At 41.6% G+C, this 24,377-nt stretch overlaps 1 protein-coding gene across 2 annotated transcripts in view; it reads left to right on the top strand.

The window, feature by feature from the left end:
• The first annotated feature begins 839 nt into the window (after positions 1 to 839).
• Positions 840 to 24,377, top strand: part of tspan9a (tetraspanin 9a) — a 70,816-nt gene continuing 47,278 nt past the window's right edge. For both annotated transcript variants that reach the window (XM_083893292.1, XM_083893293.1), the window contains exon 1: positions 840 to 1,891. In XM_083893292.1, coding sequence (XP_083749418.1) covers positions 1,523 to 1,891 — 369 coding nt within the window. In that variant the 5' untranslated portion in view covers positions 840 to 1,522. The remainder of the gene's footprint in view (positions 1,892 to 24,377) is intronic.

The raw sequence follows: 24,377 nt of genomic DNA, 5'->3' as shown, positions 1-24,377 counted from the left end.
ATTTGGGGAGAGCTGGATAAATTTCAAAGTCAAGGCTTTATGATATCTTGTCAGTTTGGTGTGTGAATCAGCATGGAGTGTTCAGTGTTTGACCCTGGCTTTGCATTGGGGATTCTTCAACATCTTACAGCCACTATCCCCTTTCCATGCTTCAGATGGTGCCATAATTCCAAAGGCCGGATGCTGCCTGTCAGCTGGGTTCCCTTACATGTTTCCGGGGTATGACTATATAAAATATAGTCTGGTCAAATGTATACACACGTGCACAAACCCACAAATGGCTTGTGTGGTAAATAATCAATACATTTACAAACAAATGAAAACAGTTTTCAGACTGTATACTCGCATGTGAGACATTGCAGTGTCATCACCTGCAGTCCTGGTGGCAGTCGTGGCGCTTTGCAGATAAAAGACCCTGCCAGGAATTTTAAACAATCTCTCACACATACACACAACGCTGCTTTTCACATATGACTCATTACTTCTCTACAGATACCTCTTCTTTTATTTTTTACCTTGTTTGGTCGTTTTATTTACTTCACTCATCACTGTGCTCTCAATTCCCTTGACAGCACCGATGAAATTGTTGAACATGTATAGTCAAAAAGCAAACACAGTGATGGACTTATTAAAGACACACACAGAGCAGAGAGGAGGGGCTCGAGTCTGACTGCAGCTGCTGTATTGGCTGTCGGCTCAGCAGTGGGGAGGGGCAGAGGGAGCGAGGGAGAGGGAGAGAGAGAGAGTTGGGGGATGAGGGCAGTGCTCACGTTGGGAGATAGGGAAAGCCCGTCACTTGTGTCTGTGGATAATAGCATATCAGCCAGAGCACGGCTATCGGGAGAGCAGAGCACAGACAGTGCGGAGGACTGAGCTGCTGAGAATGGCACACTAGAAAGAGAGGCACACTCAGAGAAACACACTCACACACACACAGCAATAAATCAAGAGAAGACAGAGCGCATCAAGAAGCTCATTGAGAAGAGGAGGACAGAGAAGAGAGCCTGAGCCGAGCAGTTGAAAGAAGAGAGGAGAGGAAAGTGAGGAGGAGAGAGAAAAGTTACCAGGTCAGCAATAGAACGTGGAAGTGGAGCAGCTGGGACTCACGAGGGTCTCGTTCCCACAGGAACAGTCTGGTGCAGCAATAAGCCGCACAAGAGGAGAGTGATATTACATGAGGGGATAGAAGGAGCACTGCAAGTTCATGTCTTGGAAAAAGCAGACCTGTCGTTAGAGAAAGGTAATGCTCCTCACAGGACGTCTCTGCACAGCCACTTCAGAACGATCACAGCAAGACAGCAGCAGCAGCAGCAGCAAGACACTTGACCCTGCTCTGTGGTCCATTGTGTGCCCGGAGTGGATGTAGTTGTGTTTCTCTGAGGGTTTTGCCTTTTTTTTTTTTTTGCTCCGGAGTGAGAAGCAGGGGAGACTTTGGAGAGCGAGTTGTTTTGTCCTGTCATCTCAGAGACTATGGTAGACTGTGCATCAAGGAGTACTTCATCAGCAGCTGCAGCCTTAGAGCATGGAGAAGTCCAGCAGTGAGGAGTCAGCCATTCACCGTAGCCCGTCTGTAGATAGCCAGGACTCAGATTTTGCTCAAGCCTCTACATCTGGCCGCCCATTTGGTGGCCGTGGGTTCACTGCCGGTGCTTTCTACGGCTCCACGGGGCCGGGCAAAAACACACAGCAGGGGCAGACTGGAGCGGCAGCTGACGCCAACTCGGGAGACAAGTCAACGAACAAGCTGAGCTCACCCAAAGGCAGCAAATACGTGGTCTTTTACCTGGATCTATCCTTTGTGTTCCTTTTAGAATTCAAGAAGTGCAACATGGCAAGAGGCTGCCTCTGCTGCTTGAAGTATATGATGTTCATCTTCAATCTCATCTTCTGGGTAAGTGGCAGATTGTTTTTGATCACGTCTCACACAAGTTTGTTTCCTTTGCTTTTATGTTAATCAGGAAACAATATGGCAAAGTGATGGTTGTCAAAGTAATAATGTGTTTCTAATTATTACATGTAGGTGTTTGTGCCTGTCCCTTGCTGTCGATGTTGCTATTCCTGAATGCCATGACCCTTTTGTATGTGACTGTTGAGGGGGGGGGGGGGTTGGATTGTGGTGTGGTCAGGAGCACAGGTTCATAAGGTTCACTCATTCACATGCTTACATGATTTACAGTGAACATGCGGTTGAAATGCAGCTTTTGGTATGCAAGTGAAATTGAATATTCATTTTTACGGTGCAGTCGCATTGATGGGCAGCACAATGTGTTCCGAGTAAATGTGAGCAGAGGTGTTCAGCAAGTGATTATGAAGGAGGTGATGCTGGTTTTATTAGAAACACTAAATCAGTAATGTAGAAAATCATCCTAATTGCGGTCCAATTTAAGTACAGCTCTCGTCTGTGTTGTCTGCCTTTACTTATTTATTTTAAGTGTCCGTATTTGAAATTTACAACAGTAATACTATCTCAACTGAATTGCTTAATCCAACCTTCCCAGTGTGCAGCTTTCTCAGATTGCTCCCCTTCCATGGGCATTTATTGGGCATCCCTTGATATGTTTATAGGGCGTGTAGGTTATGAGGTTAAGGCTATTGTGTGCATGCAGTGAAGCATGAATTGTAAAAAAAAAAAAAAAAAAAAAAATCCCAACACTGAGGTCTCCACCAACCACAGCCCACCATGTCACTGTGTTGTAAGCGCTGCTAACTAGGGCACGTTGGAGGCAACAGAGTGGGCATTAACTGGAGCCCAGCTGTGAACTGGTCAGCTCTTAAAACACTCACTCACACATACACCGCACAAAGCGAGATCTATCTCATCGTCTGCCACTGTGTATGAAAACGAACGGACAGCCCAACTCATGCCAGAAGCAGGCAAGGTCTCTGCTGCTGCTTCAGGGCAATATCTATATATCAGCCTCATATCATTATTCAGTTGACAGAGGCACAGGCAGGAGTGATTGGCAAAGACACAGAAACTGCCCAGGGGCTCGAGCACACAGAGGAGAGCACAGAATATAATTGTTTGTTTAAGGGAATTAAATGGACAGACAAGTCTGCCTGATGTTAAATTCATTAATGCAGACATCGTGTTACCATGATGTGAGTCACTGGATGTGGAATTCAAGTAAGTGCTCAGGCCTTGACGTTACTGCTTGAATTATCATTTGGAAAGCATTTCAATTACCAGCCGTAAAATAATTGAATGGTTTTCTTTTATTTACATATGTAAATATAAATATGGACTGAAACAAACAAACAGGTCATTTTATAACACAAACAGCCAGAATCTCTACATTAACACCGACAACATCAGTTACCTGTATATCAGTCGTTTAATACTCCATAGGTTTTCTGTGCATAGGTCAGTCTTAAGCAGAGGTCATGGTGTTGTAATTGTTATTATGTGCTGTCTTCTTGGGGGACAGTGGATTTGTGTCAAGGCTTTTACTTTCCAGGTTCTTTCCAAGCTCCATTTGTGTTGAACCCCTCTTCAGTGGCAAACCCTGCCACTAATAACCCGGCTGCTGCACACCACTAATAGGGAGGTGGAAAGAGGCTTTGGATTTCAAGGCTGGTGGCCTCTTATTCATACGGAGTCGAGCTTGTTGGCCTCCATCGACATGTATTGCAAGTACACCGAAGCAGAAGCTCTTCCTTACTGACTTTTTAGAACTTCTCTGTCATCGTGTGTATGTGAACAAGTGGTTGTGTGATGTGTGTGCATTGGGGGCATTTGAAACCTTAAGTGGCTGTGGACTTCCCCCAGTGAAATACATTTCCTGCTGTGTAATAATTAAATATTTACTCTGGTAATGTTTCCTTAATTAACACCCACGCGTATTCCCTTCTATTCCTGCAGATTGATGCTCTTTTTTCTCTCCGGCACTAGATCAAATTAATAGTAGTTTAATCAGTGTCCCATGGGAAGAGGGTGGGTTGATGTGTGGGTTACGGTTCACCCTTTGCCTGGTGGGTCTCAGTCTGTCAGAATGTGACAGCTCGCGGCTCAGTGGCGTCTGTTTTGACTGGCATGCTGGTTTCTGGAGCAGTAATGTGCCAGGTTGAAGGTTAGAGCAGGGAATAAAGGATTAACTTCTCAGTGGGTGGGGGGGGGGGGTACCTGAGCTTTCTGAGAAAGATGTAGGGTTAGGGTTAGCGGTATGTTGTATCTTGACACCCATGGGACATGCACTGTGCACTCCCCTGACACTCCAGGAATCACAAGGTTGCCACAGCTGGTAGGTAGAAGCTTTGGCGTCTCATCTCAAGAGTAAAGGGAGAGCGGTCCGCTGCAGTAACCTGACACCAGGTACAGCAGGGGTCTCCTGTTTCTGTGCGCACATGCATGAGCACAATTGTCATACATCTACACACACATGTGCTCATCCTCAGGTCCCCTGAGCAGTTGTTCATGACCATCTGGCTTCTTTTTCTTATAAGGGATTAGAAAAAAATCTGAGCCATAGTGGGGGTTTCGGGCAGATTAGAGTGGTATTGGGTGTTGTGGTTAAGGATTGAGAACACGGCTCATTCAGAGAGCTCTATGCTAAAGCCAACAATCATCAAAGCAAATAGCCTTTGTGCTGCAACAATGTCGAACAAAGTATGTGCTCTGGAAGGGAGAGGGATCTGTTGTGCTCACACACAAACACTCAGTGACTGTTTGACGAGTCTGATAAGGTGATTGATGTTAAGCCCTATTGCTGTCGCTCTTATGAGGATATCAGTGTTGGAGTTCTTGCTATTGTCTGCTCGCTGCCTCCTCTGTTAATCTTTCTCATTCAAGATTCAATTTATTGTCCACTGTAATTATTTATTTTGCCCAGGCAATACTGGGCAAGCACCCGTGAAAAATAAAACAATAAAAAAAAATGGGACTGGAGTTGTCTGCCAATTCACAACAGCATCACACACAAGCTATACATGTCTTCACGAGAAAACCATTTGGAACCAACAGAACCAACCCAGCTGTGCCAAATCAAAAAAAAAAGCCTTGTTTGATATTCTTATTTGAAGGAAACGTCTCAGCTCAGCAGCCTTATCCTACAATTACAAGAGTCGTGGTTAGTATCAAAGCCCCTCCTTTGTAAGAGGAGAGAAAAGCTAATTTGTTTAGCATTCCTGCAATCCTGTGCTTTGACAGCTTGCTGCGGGACTCCTAAACAATTTGGTCCAAAGCAACAGAAGAGGTTTAGTTTTTTAATTGATCATTGAATTCATAAGAACTTTGTGTGTGTGTGTGTGTGTGTGTGTGTGTGTGTGTGTGTGTGTGTGTGTGTGTGTGTGTGTGTGTGTGTGTGTGTGTGTGTGTGTGTGTGTGTGTGTGTGTGTGTGTACATAGTGCAGGTAAGCATCTGTGTCTGGATTGAAAGCATTTCACACAGGTTGTGCCTTTCACATGAGATTTTTCGATCTAAGGTTTTCAAGCAATTTGCCTGTTTCTCATTCTCTGGATCAGCACATAAAAAAAAAAAAACCCAGTCATTATTTATGGCTCGATGTGAATTACAATAAACGTTTAATTTTTTTTCTCCTTCCCCTTTTTCTTCTTCCTAACAAAGAGCCACAGCTGAACTTCATCAGTCACTGCCAGGTGAAACGAGGTTTGGGGGGTGTCGGAAAACAGATGAGGGTTGAACGTGCTCTGTGAAATGATAAAACAGGTTCACTTTTGAATTAGCTTTGAGGTTTTTTACACGTGAAAGTGCAGCAACACCCCCCCCGTCAGCGTGTTCACCTAATTCTTCCACCTTGAACTATGATGCAACATATGCATTCCCTGTATTTATTCACCTCAGCTGGACACTTCACTCTGACACTAAATCTCTTTAAAATCACCCATGTCTATCTCAAGCACAGACCGCTGCCTGCGATGCCTGGTATTTTCATTTCTCTGTATAGCATTTGCATTCAGAACATCATTATATTTCTTTGCATTTTCATAATAAGTCTTGTAATTAGCATCCCCTACAGGCTGCTGAGCCTTGATTCAGATTGGCTGACCTGCTTGGTAAAATATCTCCACAACTGCCTTTGTCCAGAACACCATCTCCAGAGATCACTGTAATTTACACATCTCTCTCTCTCCGGCTGCTTCGATTTCCCAACCGTGTTGTGCAGTGTTGCTGAGCTCATTAGCTCATGTTGCAGATCAACCGCTGTGTTTCACTCTTGGGGGTCAAGGTAATAGAGCAGTAAAGTGCAGGAGTTTTGTTTTTTGTCTGTTTTTGTTTTATGCTTGGACGCAGTTGATATGTGGTGCTTTTGCTTTTGGAATTAAGACCCCCCCCCCCCCCCCCCCCATCATTCATCACTCTCTGAAATGGGACGGGCTTCAAAATTGATGAGTTGTTGTTTCACTGTTGGTTTTGTGAAAGGGCGATTATAGCACACATGAGAAGCAGAAAACTGCAACGTTTTACTTCGCTGAGTTAATTACTCGCTAAGGCAGAGATTGACTAAACTCCCTCACAAAACAACAATATATTTAAATATTATTATTATTATTAGCCATACAGTAAAAACCCCTTCGGTGAATAAAGTAAAGTCTGAAGTTTGCTTCTCTGCAAAAGGGCTGCAGGTACAATTTTAACCATGATGTGTTCCAGCACTGACTTCAAAGACAGACGTCTTGGGAACAAATGCAAAAAAAAAAAAGGGCTTCTATAGTTACACTAATTATGTAAGTCTTTGATATGTGCAATTTAACCTCTTTTCTCTCCCTTACACACATTACACACAAGTAAGGATGTGTGATATGACAAATCCTAGGTGAGGTCATCTCACATCCAGATCATGATACATATCTTAACACATTATTTCACGGGTTTGTAAATTTAGACTTCTTCCCAAGTATAAGCTGCAGTGACAGGCGTTATCTCACTCCGTAATCATGATTTCTTTCCAGTGTTTTGGGGCTTTTTTTTTTTTTTTCGCACTCTTGTGTTTTTGCAACACAACAAAATAAACAATAGAGCATTGCAATGAAAACAATCCAATTTATTACTGTGACACAATATTAATATGTCATCATACTGCACATTGCCCACACATTTGTGTCCCTTATTGTAGCTGCACTGATAAAGGATAGGGATGTCTGCGTCTGTCATGCTTTAAATTCACTTTTGTGCCAAATGAGAAAACAGACGTTGGCAAAAATTTGCTTTCATCATGTTAGATGGCAGATCACATCCAGACGTACTGCAAAGTACCTCGGTCTCAAAATTCATCATCTTGTCTTTGCTTCAGCAACTGAAACACAGGGATTGTTCTCGCTTATTCAAAATAATTTTCTGCGTTGAGAGGATGTGGAAACGAGGGGGAAAGATGGCTGTCATTAGTTCTACATACATAAGCAGATCTTTTGTAATGACTATGTGCCAAATCGTGCACATCGGGCGACAGGAAAGGCAGCATCCATGTTGTCTGATGAGTAATGTGTTCATATTGCTGGAATGCAAAAAAAAAGGTCTATCATGTTTTTCATTATTAAAAACACCTCATTCAATTCATCCTTGTAGTTTTGATGTATTTGACAAACAGATCAACTGAGGAATTTCAGTGGCTAATGGAAATGGAAATGTCCACAAGAGCGAGGGTTTTCCCTGCAGCTTTGAAGCTGTTGATTATTTCAAATTTCAAACGTTTAATTTGTTGCAAAGTGATTTGCACTGGCAAGCAAATGTGCCACAAAAATGCAATTGTCTGGCTTAATCTGCGTTCGAAAAACCAGTCCCATTACTGTAGTGTTTCAGTTGCCTTTGAACATTTCATGTAGTGACGGAGATTTAGTATAGCTGCAATAAACTAGACACGCTGACTCGCTATGAAAAAGATCTCTGAATGTGCACTGGCTTCACTCGGCTTTGTAAGCCCGTTTGCTGATATGCACAATATTCTTGACCCTATTATTTAATTTAGAGCTTCTACTCAAACTACATTTTTTTGTGTCCTTGTGCTGCAAAAGTGGAAATAAACTGCTTTAGTATCTGTTCTCTCCTTCTCTTTTTACCTTGAGAAGACCAGTCAATGCTAATTTACACCTAAACAACAGCTTACTGGTTCAACGACTCAGCATATTTTCAAGGGAAACCCAAAGGCAAATTACAGTGAAATCAATGTATTGCAGTGAGCCTCTGCTGCGGAGGCTTAGAGAATATTACACTCTTGGTCTTCTGAGAACAAACAAAAAAAATCGGTTTTGTATTACAACACTTGTGTTTAGTTAACAGTATCAATCGGCCACCAGTACAACCAGTTGTAATAGTCAGTGTATCAGTATATACAGTGTATGATCAGGATGAGCTGGGCACCATGTAGTTGTCTCAATGGTGCACAGGTGTTGATTTGCTGGTAAAAGAAAGCCAGTTTCCTTAGAGACACTAGAAGCCGTATTAAGCTGCAGTGCAACACACCAGAATACAATCTTCAGTGTCCCAGGTTCAGCTCTCTAAGTTCTCCAGAGGTTATCTGCTGCAGGCGGATGATGCCTCAATGACTCACTCCAAGACATTCAGTATTTCCCCAGACTTACTACCTCAATTGATTGATTGATTGGGCCTGCTTTTTCCCCACCGTGACCCCACTCATACAACATACATAGCATCCTTGAGAGATTGTTTCCACTTATTTATCACCAATTCCTCCTTCTAAATAACATTTGCAGGTCCACAACACACTGGGCAACTGTACTCGGGGGTTCCCACAGGTGCTTAAAATCCTCCCTTTATTTGTTTTTCTTATGACACTACTGTTTCATGTCTCCTGCATTGCTTGATGTGAATGGACTACGGCCTACACAGAAGAAACACTGAGTCTTAATTATGAGCGGTGTCGTGGATACTGTCCACTGTCTCTCTCCGCCGTTGACATGATATTTCATGCAGAGCAATGAGCGAGTGACGCAAGAGAGAGCAAATGACGTGATGCCTGGGAAATACAAGTTCCCAAATCTCTGGCTCACCAAAATAAATAACAAAGACCGGCTTTGCCCAAGATCCCAACGACAATCAGATGCAGAGCGTGCTGCAAATCAATAAAAGTGGACGACATGGACGGAGCGGAGTTGCCCTTCCATGTTAAGCTGCGTCAGCACATTCTGTGTCAGGCCTTGAATTTGATGTCCTCCAGGATGTGGGAACCCTGTGAACCACAATAGAGTGAAAATATGGGTCGCAGATTGACTTTGAATCTGTGTATTTTAAATGTGCCATTTTGAATCTGGGTCAGGGACTTGAGAATTCATCGCCTGAATGATAATAAGCCCAGGACACATCTCCAGCAGGGCCACAGCACACTTTGAGGCACACGCTTGTCCACATTGTTGGACATATTAGAGACATATTGATGGCTTAAAAAATAGAGCATATATTGATTTATTTAGCTGAACTGCCACAGATTAAAAATTAACCCAGCCAAAAACTCTTATTAAAGGAAATGCGTGAATACTCAAACGAGATGATCGTCTGCAAGTGCCTGATGTGTTTTGATTGGTATTTTAATAGGGCAGTGACATGTCATACACACACACTTACAATTCAGACAATCAGCTGCAATATTGGACTGTTTGTTGTGATTTGAAATTGATGCCTGTCTTGTATTCAGAGCAAAAACCCAGATCTTCATCAGAGCAGGTTGTTGCAGTGCTCTCGTTATGTCGGCTCCAATTTGAGCGTCACTCTTGTTTGATGTGCACGAGGTATGCTCACATCCAGCTCTAATATTCTCCCTGAAGAGGAAATGCAGCAACTAGTCAAGAGCCTTCACTGCTACAGTGGCAAGATAACTGTCTGCCTGACAGACTGTGTAAACCTAATAGGGATTATTGCTGGTCTCCCTGCATGCAGATTTATCCTCTCCCTTATTATAGCTAAGTTTTAAACTGTCGCCTCGACTTTGCACATGTCTTATCACACAGAAAACACAAATTATTCTGAGAGTTTATTCTGCACCAATTTGCAATTGCCGTCATATTCCAAGATAGGAGGGCGCATTTGCTTTGTGTATCTGCTCTGTTTCAGAAGATATCAGCGTTTTATGTGTCCTGGAAATCTGAAGCGGCCCCGGTTGCCTGCAGCATGCAAAGTCTTAAAACGGAAGCCCATAAAACCATCCTCTTTCCATCACTTTGGTATTCTATCTGGGCCACAGAGGGATGTTTCACATCTTACTTTTCAGAGAGGATTTGACAGTTTTATTGCGCGGTAGCAATGCAAGAGCCGTACCGTAAAGTTGTCAGTAATTGTAGAAATGCACCTAAAATGACTAATGTTCCAGGAGAAGGTGTTCATGTTCACGTTATAAATTCCCTCTGTCACAAAATATGAGCTGCTTAAATAATACAGTGATCAGACAAACTCGCAACGGCAACTTGCAAGTTTGCCATGAGCCCCTGTACATTAATCTTCAAATATTAAAAGATAGTCCTATCTAAGAAAATAAAAAATAAAAAATAAATAAAAATTACCACTGTTATGTAGAATTTCGCCCTTTTCCTGTTATGGATAGATGAAACAAAGACACTGGTGTAGAGAACCTCCTCAGTCCACATCAGTGATCATTATTTGTGCACAGATGTCTCTCTTTCTCTTATTAACCCACCCCAGGCTTCTGTAATGTGTGACCCAGGATCGCATTGGAATACAAAGTGTGGATCAGAGTGCAGCTTGCGTGTGTGGGCACACTGAGGGCTATGGAAGGGAGTTAAATTTAAGAAGTCAATTATGGGGTCATCATCGACCCTCAATGAACATTCTCATTCACCTATTGTGAGTTACACTAACATTTTTATTTATTTATTTTCCTGTATTTGCTCTCACAAATCCCCATCCCTGTGTTTTATCTGGTAATGCCGGCACAGCAGCATGTCCGGGGTCAGCCCATTAATGCCCCTGAGCATTTTATAGAACATTTCTACTACTTCATGGCCAGCTTTTTGTCATTGTAAATCTCTAACATGACACATGTTTTCAAATCTGGCTGCTTGGTTGTTCTTGAGCACAGATCACAAGTGAACGGTGTTGGACAGTTTTATCTCCCCAGTCCCCTTCTGAGAGGACAGACTGGTAGATCCAAAATGGTGTCCCTTCTCCTGGTTAGAAGGAAGTGAAGCATGAAGAAAGGGGAGGTGAACACATTGATGTTCGATGACAACTCCCCAAGAGGTGAGTCATTCTGCCACCCCCTCCACCCCCGCTCCTTTTTTTCTCTCTCTCTCCTTGGCTTCCACACCACATTGCTTTTGTGTTTGTTTTGCCGTTTCCCATTTCCGAAATAAAATACAGAAATCAATTAAATGCAAGTGGAAAGAGTTATTTAAATACTAAAAAAAAGGAGAAAATAGAAGATTTGTCACCTAACCTCAACATTTGAGGAATAGCCATCCATTACTCCATAATTTGCAGCTCATCATTAATTATGTTTGCATGTCAGGTAAAAGCTCACACTTGATTAAAGATCAGCTTTACAATAAACAATAAAAGGCGACATATGATGCAAAATCAACTTTTTAATCATTTAAATCCTTATGTGTGTGACTTATATGGAGGTCCTATCAGTCGTGTGTGAAAAAAGATGACTCACTCATGTTTTTGTGGTCCTCCTCAGTCTAAGTACAGTTCGAAACAAGTTCTATTCTTGGCTCCACAGTGCAGCACAAAGTTCTACACAAACTTCCAGCATCAGAGGATTAATCTGTCCAGTAGATACATGTTATATATGACAGCAATGTGCCTGCTAGAGCCTGCAAATGATCACTTTTCCAAATGCTAACTGCTGTTAGCTCCCAGTAGCCTCTGTGGCAGATGTCATTTCCTGTCCCTTAAGTTTTGTTTTACTTTTTTTTAAGGTGGACCTAAAGAGATAATACTAAACAGAGTGTTCTGAACAGGGCTGTTTTGTCAGGGTGATTGAACTGCTGTGGTGCTTCATTCTTATGGTATTTTGACCAAAGCATGTCACAGACATGTTCATTAGGACACCAGGGAACTAGGTTCACTTGGAGAAATAGGGTATAATATGAGTCCTTTAATACACAAGGAACGCTTTTGAACCCATGCAACGTCTGTGCTTCAGTCATGCAGCATGTGACACAAACCTGGTGCAAAACAGGACATAATAATAATATGCAGCCCAGTAACCTGCATTCATAAAGCTTACGATAGGTCACAGTTTAGCGGCATTGGTACGTTTGAGTCAACTTCTAACACAGTGTAACACTATAGCAGCTCAAAAGTAATAAATCATCAGAACATACATTTCTAGTTATGATCATGGTGCTTTTTTAAGTTGTCATCAGTTGTTGTCACAACACAACATTGAGTTTAACAGCCTTAAACGAATCACTGAACATTTGAAGAATTAATGTTTAGCAAGTGTTCGCTTGGTTTCATCCATTCAGGAATTAGATGGAGATTACAAATGAATGCAGATATACCTCGTGAGCAGCAGTCTGACAGCAGTATTTAAACTAAAAAAATAACAAACTGCCCACCATTTTCTCTTGCTGTGTGGGTAGAGCCCTGCAATTTTTTTTTTGCATTATTCATTTAAAATTAATGGACATTAAAAAGGTCTGCATTGCTGTGCTGAGTTTTATGAGCATAATTAGCCAATCTTAAAGGAATTAACAGACCTTCATTGGTTCATTTTTATTCCCTGTATATCCTTGTACCCACGTGTACACAGAAAATACATCTACATATGCAGAATATTTAATTAATACGCTGCAGTGTATGTGTCTACTCCATTTTAAATTGAAAAGCCATGGAATATGTATAGCTCGCCTGCATTTTTTTTTTTTTTTTTTTTGTCAGCAGAAGAATCAAACAGCAGTGATTTCAGATCTCTTGCCAGGACATGAATCTAAAATGCAGATGCAGATGATTACGTTAACAATGATTATGTATATTCATGTAACACAGACAAAGCACACTTACAGCCCTCATCTCTCATGCAAATGCTGACGTGCCCATTTGTTGCTGTCTGTCAATATTGTTTACAGCACAATAATTGGCACATAAAAGCACAGCTCTATCTGCTTCAGCTGTAAAGCATTCCTCTATCTTAAGAGACCCGCCCCCTTTCATTTTTCATTGAAGTGCTTACCTTGCAGAAGACATGTGAGAAGGGGGAGGAATATTGTCCAGAAGGACGTTTGCAGACTGCTTTGTCTTCCATTCTTTTCTCGTCTGTTTTCTTGTCTCTTGTTTTCTAATTGTTGTGTGTGACAGGTGAAAACGAAGGTAAAAATCACACGGATGAGTCACAAGTGGGCCATAGCTGTCAGAATAGTGAAAAATCTTCAATCACATATCATGTTAGTTCTACATCGCTATGGTTTTATTAGCCCGCTGATCCAATACCACCTTAGACGGTAATGGCTGAGGAACCAGGCTGTTTTTCATATTAACTGTGGTGGGCGGTCAGCTTTATCGTCCGTACAGTTCCTCCAAGATCAGCAGTTTCCATTTTCATCCGCGAGACGAGAATATCTTCATTCAAAGGCACATTTATTTGCCGAGGATGTGCTCAGCTTAAGAAAGCAAATCAAAACATCAATATGCTCGCACCGTGCATCGCTGCTGTTCACAGAGACACGGGGTGTACGGCTGTGGCAGTTCAAATACTCATTATGACAGAGTCCGTCTCAGATGCTGGCTGCCTTTTTGTCCATTGAGATTCACAGCGCTAGAGCTGGCAAAGGACACAAGAGAGCGGAGACTCTGCAGGAGAGCGTATGTGCAGAGTGTAAGCGCAGAGTCGTGTGCACTTCAATGTCAACATGTTTGTGTTTCTGCATTATTATTCAGTTGACTTGCAGTGTCCTAAGGAAGCAGCCAAGGTCAGGGGAAATGTATCCCATGGCTTGAAATCCAGGTTCATTTTCTGCATTTCCTGCCTGTGTATCCCAACCTGAAAAGATTATCACAGTTAATGGCTTTGCTTTGGTGCTGTCACTCACTGACAAAGCTCACCCACACCTTCCTCTAACTGTACATCTAACTATTTATTATTGTCAGCCTGGGTTGCCGATCCCCTGTTGTTCTTGATTGACGTTGCAGAACGCCAAACAATAGCTTCTTTCAGAGAGGATGTGTGACAGGAGGCAGGTGGAAAAGTCAAGTGCCTTTAAGCGCAAGATCTTTTCATGGTACGGTGCATTTTTATATCGTACAGTTCAGACCTTTGTGTGTCAACTCGACTGATAATGTGACCTATTCCTTATTGGCGTCGCGAAGTGGCTGCTGCTCAGACGCAAAAAAGTGTGTTTTCTCACGACAGCACTGACAAAGAAAGAAGAAATGTTTTTCAAAGAAATGTTTTCTCTATGGAGTTTCTCTCTTCTTTTGAAGCAGTTCTGTTATACTTTTTGCTAATGTTTCTAGTAATATGTGATTGAAGAGAATTCTCGAGACCCTGATTAGTAGCACAAGTGAGATTAAGTGGATTAGGTAAGGTTATGTGAGGTAAAAGAGGGTGAGGTAAGGTAATATCAATATTCATTTTAATTTGATCTCACCAGGACATTTAATTTTCACAAAAACAGATCACTACTGAACCATCAGCTTACTGCTACTTTCTCATAGTAGCAACACTGAGGAGTCTGCTATGTGGCATCTACAACTGCACATTAATTAACACAGGTTTTCCCTTGTCAGAAATTCTAACCGTTTATACTGCAGATTTCCAAACACATGTAGGTCATGCAGTGCACACTGGGAAACTCATAAGGAACAAATGGCTCCCATCTGCCGCTGTCTTAATCATGTTTTCTGATATTAACTCAGACAAATGGAAAATAATCAGGGTGTGAGCAGATATGTTCTTTCAGGAACATTTTCTTTTTTTTTTTTTTTTTAGATGTAATGGAAAAGTAAGCACTTCCATATTTCATACGTGCACGCTCCACACATATTGGCACAGATCCCCAGTAATCAGCAAACCTCAAATTTGAAATGTCCTCTGGATACAGCGATAATGACACAGATCAGCTTTAGCTCTGTCCTCTGCCTCATTTGTTCCTGTCAGAACGAGATAGGCCTCGCTATCAGTTGGCAGCCGTCCTGTGGTGACACGGCGACAATGCGACAGGCTCTTTAGCAGCATCACCTGGGTGGTGCACGTGGAGTGAAGCCGACTTGTCAGTATACTTTTTTTTTTTCACCCAAATCCCGGATCCTAGGGATGGAGGACAATTAGAGAACAAAGCAGACAGGAGATGGACCTGCTGGAGATGCACGCCAAGACAGCAGGAAGCCGCCAAGCAAATTATCGGGTGCCGACACTTCTGATGTTTTTACCATCGTTCGACAGGTGGACAGGAATATATACCACTTTCCGATTGTCCGCGTCTCTTTTTGCAATCACAGGGGACATGTAAAAATATGGAGCAGTGGGGTTTATAGCTGCTGCTGCCTTTCAGCATTGAGTGCTCTCTAACCACTCAATTTAGCTAGATCCATCTGTGGTGGCCTACTGGAGAGGCACTCCCCATTGTACTTGTTTAAATGTTTATATAATCAACAGACATTCTTTGGTAAACAAGCTCCAAGAAGGAGCCTTGTTTGGATGCTGAAGTAGTAGAAAGGGAAGCGTGAGGAGGGAGGAGTGAGACACCTGTTGCAACACGGGCTGCCGTGTGTCGACATTTTGCTTTGATTTATGAAGGAAAACAGTCTCCAGCTCAATTTCGTTCACGCTCCTCCTGAGATTTGAGAGCTTTTCATCTTTCTTCTCTCGTTACCATTTCCTTTCCTTTCACATATGAAAGAATTGTACACCTTCAATGTGTCTGTTCACACTGCTGTTTTCCTCGCTCTGTCAACATTTTAACTGACATTCAGGCAGTTGTTGAGTATTGGATCGACAGATGAAAACGCTCAATCCGGCATGTCACGCTGACAACATCTGAACTTAACATCACCTTTTACACTGTGCAATCTCACAATAAGGAAACCCTTGCCATGGATTTCATAGCTATGGCTCAAATTGACTTCTTACTCTGTCAAGTTCAGTTGCAATTAAAAACACAAAGAGTAACTGATTTTACATTCTTCGCTGGTCTGCAAACAGCTGCTCAGCTGATCAGCTCCAGTGACTGTACATCAACCAGACCCTGGTGCGGCGGCAAATCGTCTGATATTATCCACAGCTTCTCAACGCGGTCTGTTCTTTTACGCTCAAATGAAGAGTGAGAGAAGTCAGAGTCGTCCAATAAACAATTTTAGGAGGAGAATTTCTTTGTGTGAAGACTGAAGAGAAGAGTTTTGCGGAGAGATTCGTTTCCTGTTGCCTGTGGGTCCAGCTGGGATCTTTCTGTTTTCTGACCACAGTAATTGGAAAATAGAGAGAATGTGCTCTGCTGTAAGAGAGACTCAGCATTATACTTGGGGTTTCAACTTTACTTTCTTTGTTTGGTAAGCTTGCTGTTCCAAAGATCGAGGATTAAGCAAACAAAGTACAGTATTTGTTAGTTTACTTGTACTGCAGTCAGCACCGTTTGTCGTGCTTCCCCTTCTTGTTGACTCGGCAGTTGCTGGATGAGATCTCTCTCTCTCTCGCTCTCTCACCGTGAGCTGAGCTCTTTTTTTTTTTTCAGTTCATGTTTGTTTGTTGTGTGATGGCTTTGTTGTGTGCCATTAAACATTGTTCCGTGGTTGAGATATCAGATTGCACCTGGAAAGATGTTGGATTCCGGTTCTGCTTGATTTTAAATAGATGTTACAATTCCAGTACCGGGAGACAGATGTGAACAAACACACACACACACACACACACACACACACAGGCATACTGAAGGAAAATGTAGCCTCCTTTTCTGTACCCGAGCTCATCTTTATCTGCGGAAATGCAATATTCAAATAGCCGCCACTTCCATAAGAGAGATGTCTCAATTGAGAACGTATCTAAATGCTAATTTCACCAAGGCATTTTGTGTCAACTATTAACTCACCAGGCCATTGTGTTAGGTATACATGGTGTACCAGATAAAGTGGCCGGAATGGTGCATTGCACAGTCATCTGCTTTAAGGTTTTAATGTAAAGTAACAGTATTTGACTCACTGTTGCCTTTTTTTCTCAAAGAGCTGCAGCTCACTGGATTTTTTTCTTTTTTTTTTCTTCCTCTGACCATTTCCTCATGAAGATGGTTAGAGATAATTGTGCATGAAAAATCCCAGCAGTTTCTGAAATCCTCAGACCAGCACATCTGGCACCAACACCCATGGCCACATTCAAAGTCAATTAAATCCACTTTCTTTCCCCCTATTCTGATGCTCGTTTTCAACTTCAGCGATTTGTTTTATGCCGAAGTTGAGTTGTGTTGCGGTACTGTGATTGGCTGATTAGATACTGTATATGTGTTAATAAGCAGATGAATATGTGTACCTGGTAAAGTGGCTGGTGAGTGTATGTTTATTCATACTGTCCCCCAACCATCATCTCAATCAGTAAATTAATTGCATAATTATCCAAGCTCTTGAGTACGGATTATTGAATTAAAGAAATGGCTTCAGAGGGAGAACAAATGTTTGAAATCCTTCTTACTCTTTCCACATCGTTGTAAGTGTGAACATTGTCTCGACTATTAGATTGATTTCTATGAGATTCTATATCCAGAAATTCACGGTCATGCAGCGGATGAATTACAATGACTTTGGTGACCTTCCAGCTTTAGTTATCATGCGAATAAGACTGACTTATAAGACTGAACTACCTGAGAAACCACTGGAAGGATTGTCATAGAAATAGACAAACTGTGATGAATTTAAGGAGCGATTTTTTTATCCTGGGCCACTACTAAGAATACTTATGCATTATTTATTAACTGCAAAAAAATTCCATTAACCTTCTGCTGTATTTGCTACAAATTATACACTTGGCATGTTCACATGGTAAAAGCATAATTTAGCACACAAAGTTTTCCTGTTGTTCCATGTGGTTTTGTGGTATCACACAAACATTGCTGTTATTCATCAGTTCATCAAGCCATTGTTTGTGTTACGATGAATAATTAATGGAGTCATTTTTTAAACAACACATTTTTGCTCATGATTTTGCATTCCATGTTGCATTAAACTGACTGAAGTTCACAGACCGAACGACTAATCAACAACTCGAGAAACAGATATACATCGATAAAGAAAACATTAATCCGTTGCAGTTTGAGCCGTATGAACCATGCAACTTTTCCCCCCTCTAAGATTTCTGCAGAACTTTCTAATCATAATTATGCATCATATTACAGAAAGCAAAGCTCGATTAAAATGAATGAACCTCAAAGCCTTGTGTCATCCTTGACAAGTGAAGCTCCGGCCAAAACGTCAGATGTTGTTTACCCAGGTTGGCCACATGAAGCCTGAGATTCTCTCTGTGTCTGAATCGAATATGAGATGTTGCCAGAGCTGGAAGCTACTGTCGTGAAGCGGCTCATGCGGGATGATGAACTGTCTGTGTTTGAGAGAGCAGTGTATAGTGTAGACAGGAGAAGAGACAGGTGTTTACAATAAAATGAAAATAAAGACAAAAACAACTATGTGAGCAGACTTTAGAAATCGGCCTCCTCTCCCTTGATCAAATCTATAAGCAGTCATTGCTTCCCTGCGTATAGTTTCTTCTGATGTTCACCACATTGTTAGGTAAACACTGCTGACCTTCCCGTGATGGAGGTGCTGGACTGGAATAGACTCTGCTTGAAAGATATGTTATTTGTTACAGTTATTATTATCACGACCTCCGGGTGACTCTTTCCACTCACATTTGTTTGTCAGATTACAGCTGAGTGATTTCACGTAATGGATGGGGAAAAAAATAATTTTGTGTTTCAGCATCCCGGCTTCAACTGAGTCCAGCATGTGGGCCTGGTGTCATTTTGAAATCAGTTTCACTGCTGTTGCGTATGAGCCTCTTTTTGATTTACACTTATTTGTCACACATGTGGTTTTCCCATGAAAACATCCTGACATAGAAATGAAAGAAAATGTGATTTCATTTTCTTATTGCTTTGATGTCCAGAGTAAAAATATTGCTTCTCTTCATTTTCTTGTGGACCTGATAATCAATGTTTCTTTCATTCACGAACGATTCACAGCCTGACCTGTACATTTTTTTGTTACCATATTCATTAAAAAAAAACAAAAAAAAACTTAATGACTGCTCACCATGATTCTCAAAAACCTGACCATGTACAATGAATTTATTATTGTAACAACGATGATTAAGGTCTGTTAGACCTGCTGGTACGAGTGGTTTCTTTTAGAACTCGTGGCAATCGAGAATTGTATATGTATGTACATGTTTTAGTGCTGTAGCTCTTTTCTCCACGTGGTGAAGGGTAGAACATAATTTCACTGAATGAAACCCTTTTTTATGCATTTTAAGACGCTAATAGAAACTGTGAAATACGGTGGTGTCGAGGTCTGTCAACACCTTGAACTGCAAACATTAGCAGTTTAAGGGAACAAACCTTTAAGAATGTATACATTATAGATGTAGAAATTTAAGATAAAATAATTATACTTAAAGGTCACATATTATGCAAAATCAACTTTTTAATCATTTTAATCCTTATATTTGGGACTCTGGAGGGCCTATCAGTTGACAAAGAGTGAAAAAAGATGACTCACTCGTGTTTTTGTGGTCCTCCTCAGTCTAAGTACAGGAGATAAAACAAGTGATGTTGACTTCCTCACTCACTGAGACGTCACAATGCGCTAAATTCCTGGAATTGTTGTCTCACGGATCTCTGCTTTGTCTGTTAAACACACAAGAGTGCTGGTGAGGGCAACGGTTTCTGAAAACCAGAAGTCCGCGAAAAGTTCTATTCTTGGCTCCACAGTGCAGCACAGAGTTCTACACAAACTTCCAGCGTCAGAGGATTTATCTGTCCAGTAGATACATGTTATATGAGGGCAATGTGCCTGCTAGAGCCTGCAAATGATAATTTTTCCAAATGCTAACTGCGGTTAGCTTCCTGTAGCCTCTGTGGCTGATGTCATTTCCTGTCCCTTAAGTTTTGTTTTACTTTTTTTTAAGGTGGACCTAAAGAGATAATACTAAACCGAGTGTTTAAGTATTAGGTATAAGTTATACTTTACTTTATAAAGTAAAGTATATATATATATATAGTCCTTATACTTATCAGTATAAGGACCAGGTCACAAGCAGGTATTTTGTCGCTGAACCTGGTCTTTGAACTCCCAGAGAGTGACCTCAACTATGACCTATTAGATCACACCATCTCTACTATTTCATCAATGATAATTAACCCTGAAAGTTTGTCTATATCTAGAATTTCATGAGCCCCTGACATTTCCTAACAGAGACATAGAGTCTGGGTCATGTCACCCGCTCAAACTTCTTTCTCTCTGACTCAGTCATCCTGTGGTTTGGCTGACATACCTCACCCTCCCTGCCTCACAGCAAACAGTGTTATCGCACAGAACAGCTCTCTGTTGCTCAGTGACTCTGACACAGATGAATAAAGGGACATAAGTGGATTCAAAAGATGATGCCTCAAACCAAGTTCATTCAACCTCCTCCAAAATTTGCAATGTCAACCCTTTTTGCGAACCGTGAAATGTCGACACTTGGGTGAATCGAATTGTACCAATATAGTTTCAAATCACCCACAACATCTGCCTTTTTTTAATGGGAAATTAGTATATGTTATTGAGAGTCATAAATATTTAAAGCAGTCCAAAGTATCAGGCATTTCATTTTCCAGAGGGGATTTGCCGACTGCCTAGAATAGAAAATGTGTTCTGACACAGGGATAATTGAATTGACTACCCTCACCACCCACTGCTATCCGCCTTCGCTTCACACCTCCTCTGCGTTGGTGCAACGGATAGTGATTTCTCTGCGCTTCAAAATATTTAAGATGGGAGTGTATTGATCATCTGTCTTGAAGGCACATCTTCACAGATCACCGTGTTTTCCAGGCAGCCGATATTTTTGCACCAGAAGGGACGCTCTTCACATGCAGCCTCTGGTTATCTCTTGCTGAGAGCAGGGGCTGCTAAGAGGCTTTACCTTATCATTGTTCTGAATATAAATCACCTGATATATACCCATCCTCTTGTGAATAAACAAAACAGGGAGATATCAGCTACCAGAGATCTGCTTCCCTTTTTCTTGCAGCCGCATCACTCAGGCCAGGACGAGCATAATGGAACATGATGACAGAAATGAAGTTTTAAGACAAAACGGTTCATTTGAGGCAGGTTCGGTTTCCTGTTTCCTGTACAGTGGTTGCTATCCCGCAGTGGAATATACCAAGGAAGGGAGCAGAGACACACTCATTAATTATTGATATCCATGCAGGCAGATAGCACTGTCGGTGCAAGTGAGATCAGCCAGAGAAGTAGTGGTAAATTCATTCCTCAGCTTCCTCTTTTGCAGGAACAGAGTGAGGTTATTAAAGATGACCTGATAATATCAAGATAAGACTAATCAGACATGACAATTTTGAAGCGTGTCTGTTTCAGGCATTACTTAGCAATCTATTTCACATAATTCAAATCAAAGATCTTTACACTCTGGCACACATTTTGTTAATGAGGTCTGGCCACATGAATCTGAGAGCATCTAAATGTGTCTGCGGTCATGTTTACTGACGATAAGTTTTCCTTTTTTTCACTATCAGCAAGGCAGTTAGAATGTAATTTAATAGCACGTATACCTTATGTACGCAGAAGACATTTGGAAGACAACTGAGTGCAAAGGTGCCATCCGTACCTTCCTTTTCTGGCCCTTTCAGCACTTTCTTGATTTGCATACAATGGATTGTAATCTTAATTTGTCAGAGAGCTGAGCAGCTGTGTAAACTCCCCTTTGGGCAGAATATGGAAACCATATGCAATGATGTGTCAAAGCAAGTTCCTCTTACAGCCCACTAATATGGACTTTGTGAATGCGTGTGTATGTGAGAGGCCATCTGTGTATTTTCATGCAGAACAGTACAACAGTTAAAACCCTTTTTTTCTCTCACGGTCCACTCTTACTGGACTAATACAGCAGTTTCAACACAACATGACCTGCACTATGTTCTCATCTAATTACGAGCAACTTATCTACTATGTACAGCTGATAATTACTGTGCCACAGACAAGAATGGAGTCTTGACAAGTTGACACACATTTGCACTGTATCTTCTTCAGTGTGTTTAGAAATGCTGACGAGACAGTAATGCTGTGTTTCACATGGTCCTAGCTCGCCTCGCCACGGTGTGGTTGGTTTTCCATTACTATAGTTCTTCCTCAATGTAGGTGGAGTCATCACAGCACGGCTGCATGAAACTGCCTGTGACTTCGTTTTACACGTGACACTCTTATGGTGACTATTGGTGTGTAAAGCAGTTGTTTTCAATGTAACTGAATCATTAGAATCAGTTCATTAAAAAGATTTGTTCAGTACTTCCTCCATGACTGGAGCACACTCCGTCTGACACATTCACTGGACTGAATTACAGCTGCAGGGTTTGTGATGTGGCTCGCCGCTGACAATCGCCGGCTTACAGCAGTGCTGTCACTAAACATACTAGACTACTTATGTTAAATTATGAGATTTTAGACATTTCTTTTGCTAAATGTTGGCGATAAAACCCACATTTTCAGGATTTTTAAGTCTTTCTTAACCTCTTCTTCACGGTTGCCCCCGGGATCGGGGTTATTATAGTTGTTATTACACACCACACAGGTGATTTACAGGTGAGTTATCATACTTTTATTTTTTTCAAAACAAGTTCTTTTTAGACCAATAGGGACATAAAAATAAAATAAAATGGGTAACCCTAACCCGAGAGAAAAAAATCCTTCAGTTATGCTGTGTTCCATGTACATTTACTCTGACACAGTGCCATCTAGAGTGAAACGTACACCTCTGGTGGAATCTCACAAGTGTTAACATTTATTTTGATACCAAGATAATTCACATAGCGCTTGTAACTGCAGAGGTTTACTCTATTTAGCGTGGGCATGTCATTTTCGAGCAGGGACTCCAAAAAGGGTTAGGGAAGAAGTGGTTAACTGATCTACAATTTGGCATTATTCGCTTCGATTCTTGTGTTGGACCTCTTGCCCATGCCTCCTCCCGTGACGGCACTCTGACCAATCAGTGCACGGCAGTCTGACATAGACATCACACATAGTATCAGCTCAGTTCGCTTGGAACCTTGCCGGAGCAAAAAAAAAAAGTATCAGGTACTATCGCTAATGGAAACGCAAAATAACTGTGCTGTGTCGAGGTGAGGCGAAATGAAGAACCCAGATGCAAAGAACTAAAAACCCAAGGTTAAAGAATAACAAAAAGTCTAATGACATTTGTCCAAATGAAAAAGTGTCTGGGTAAATCCTGGGTTCATGACAAAATGGATTTATCACTCCACTTGAGGGTGTTTTCAAATTAATTAGGTCTACCAAATGCATGTCACGGGAATTGGAAGCTTGTTGATTCTTCAGCTCTAATTTGAATTTTCATCCTTCATGAGTAGTTATGGCAATGAATTGTTATGTCCCGGAGAATGAATGTGGTTCTGATTATGGTGGACCTTCTTTGTATTTAAGCCCAGTTTTTCCTTTCTTTGGCTCTTGCTACAACAGCCTGCTTCATCTTCAGTCTCAATCCAACCTACAGAGTCACATATAGACTCTCAAAAACCGTTTGAAGCATTACTGTCTTAAAACATCTCAGCCTGGCACAATAACAACATAGTAGAGGTGTGGGCCCTTCACCAGAAAACCATTTGTTTTGAAGTCCAGTTTGTCTAATCGCAGCAGAAACAGGAGGTGTAGAGGAGAGTGATTATTAAAGTCGGTGATTCTTCATCTGGCCACCATGTAATGCTCACTGTTTGGCATGCAGGTGGACAGGCAAACTGTTCCAGAGCCCCAACCTCTCGCTATCCGGCACATTCCTAATGTGCACGCCGCTGCAACACAGGGGCAGAAATAAAACAAGAGCCGGTTCCTACAGTATCACTTAGCCTCAGTCAGTCCTCTCATAATCGAGATAAGGTACACTGCATGTTTTATTCATAACCATAAAGTTTTCTTACCACAAAGAGACTTAAAATAGTAACCAAAATGATTTCAAGCAGTCTGTTAATTAACTGGTAGATAAAGTGTGCGTCTGGCCCCAGAGCTGCTCCTGGCTCCAGCACTGCTTTTCCTACTCTGTCCCTGCTGTACGAAGACTGAAAAGCTCTAATAGGAAGACTCAATCAGGAGGAAAATTAAATGTGCAAAACAATGGCAAATTAAGTGTTTCGCTCCTTAAAAGACTATGCAATTCAAGATGAAGTAACAGTGTTGGCAACTAATGTGACAGTGTTATAGTGCCAAAGCAAATCTATATTGTTATCACCCGCATGTAGATTT

Source organism: Microchirus variegatus (assembly GCF_963457635.1).
Source record: "Microchirus variegatus genome assembly, chromosome: 8".
Taxonomy (NCBI): domain Eukaryota; kingdom Metazoa; phylum Chordata; class Actinopteri; order Pleuronectiformes; family Soleidae; genus Microchirus; species Microchirus variegatus.
The sequence above is the reverse complement of the archived record's forward strand: the minus strand, read 5'-3'. Positions and strand labels throughout refer to the sequence as shown.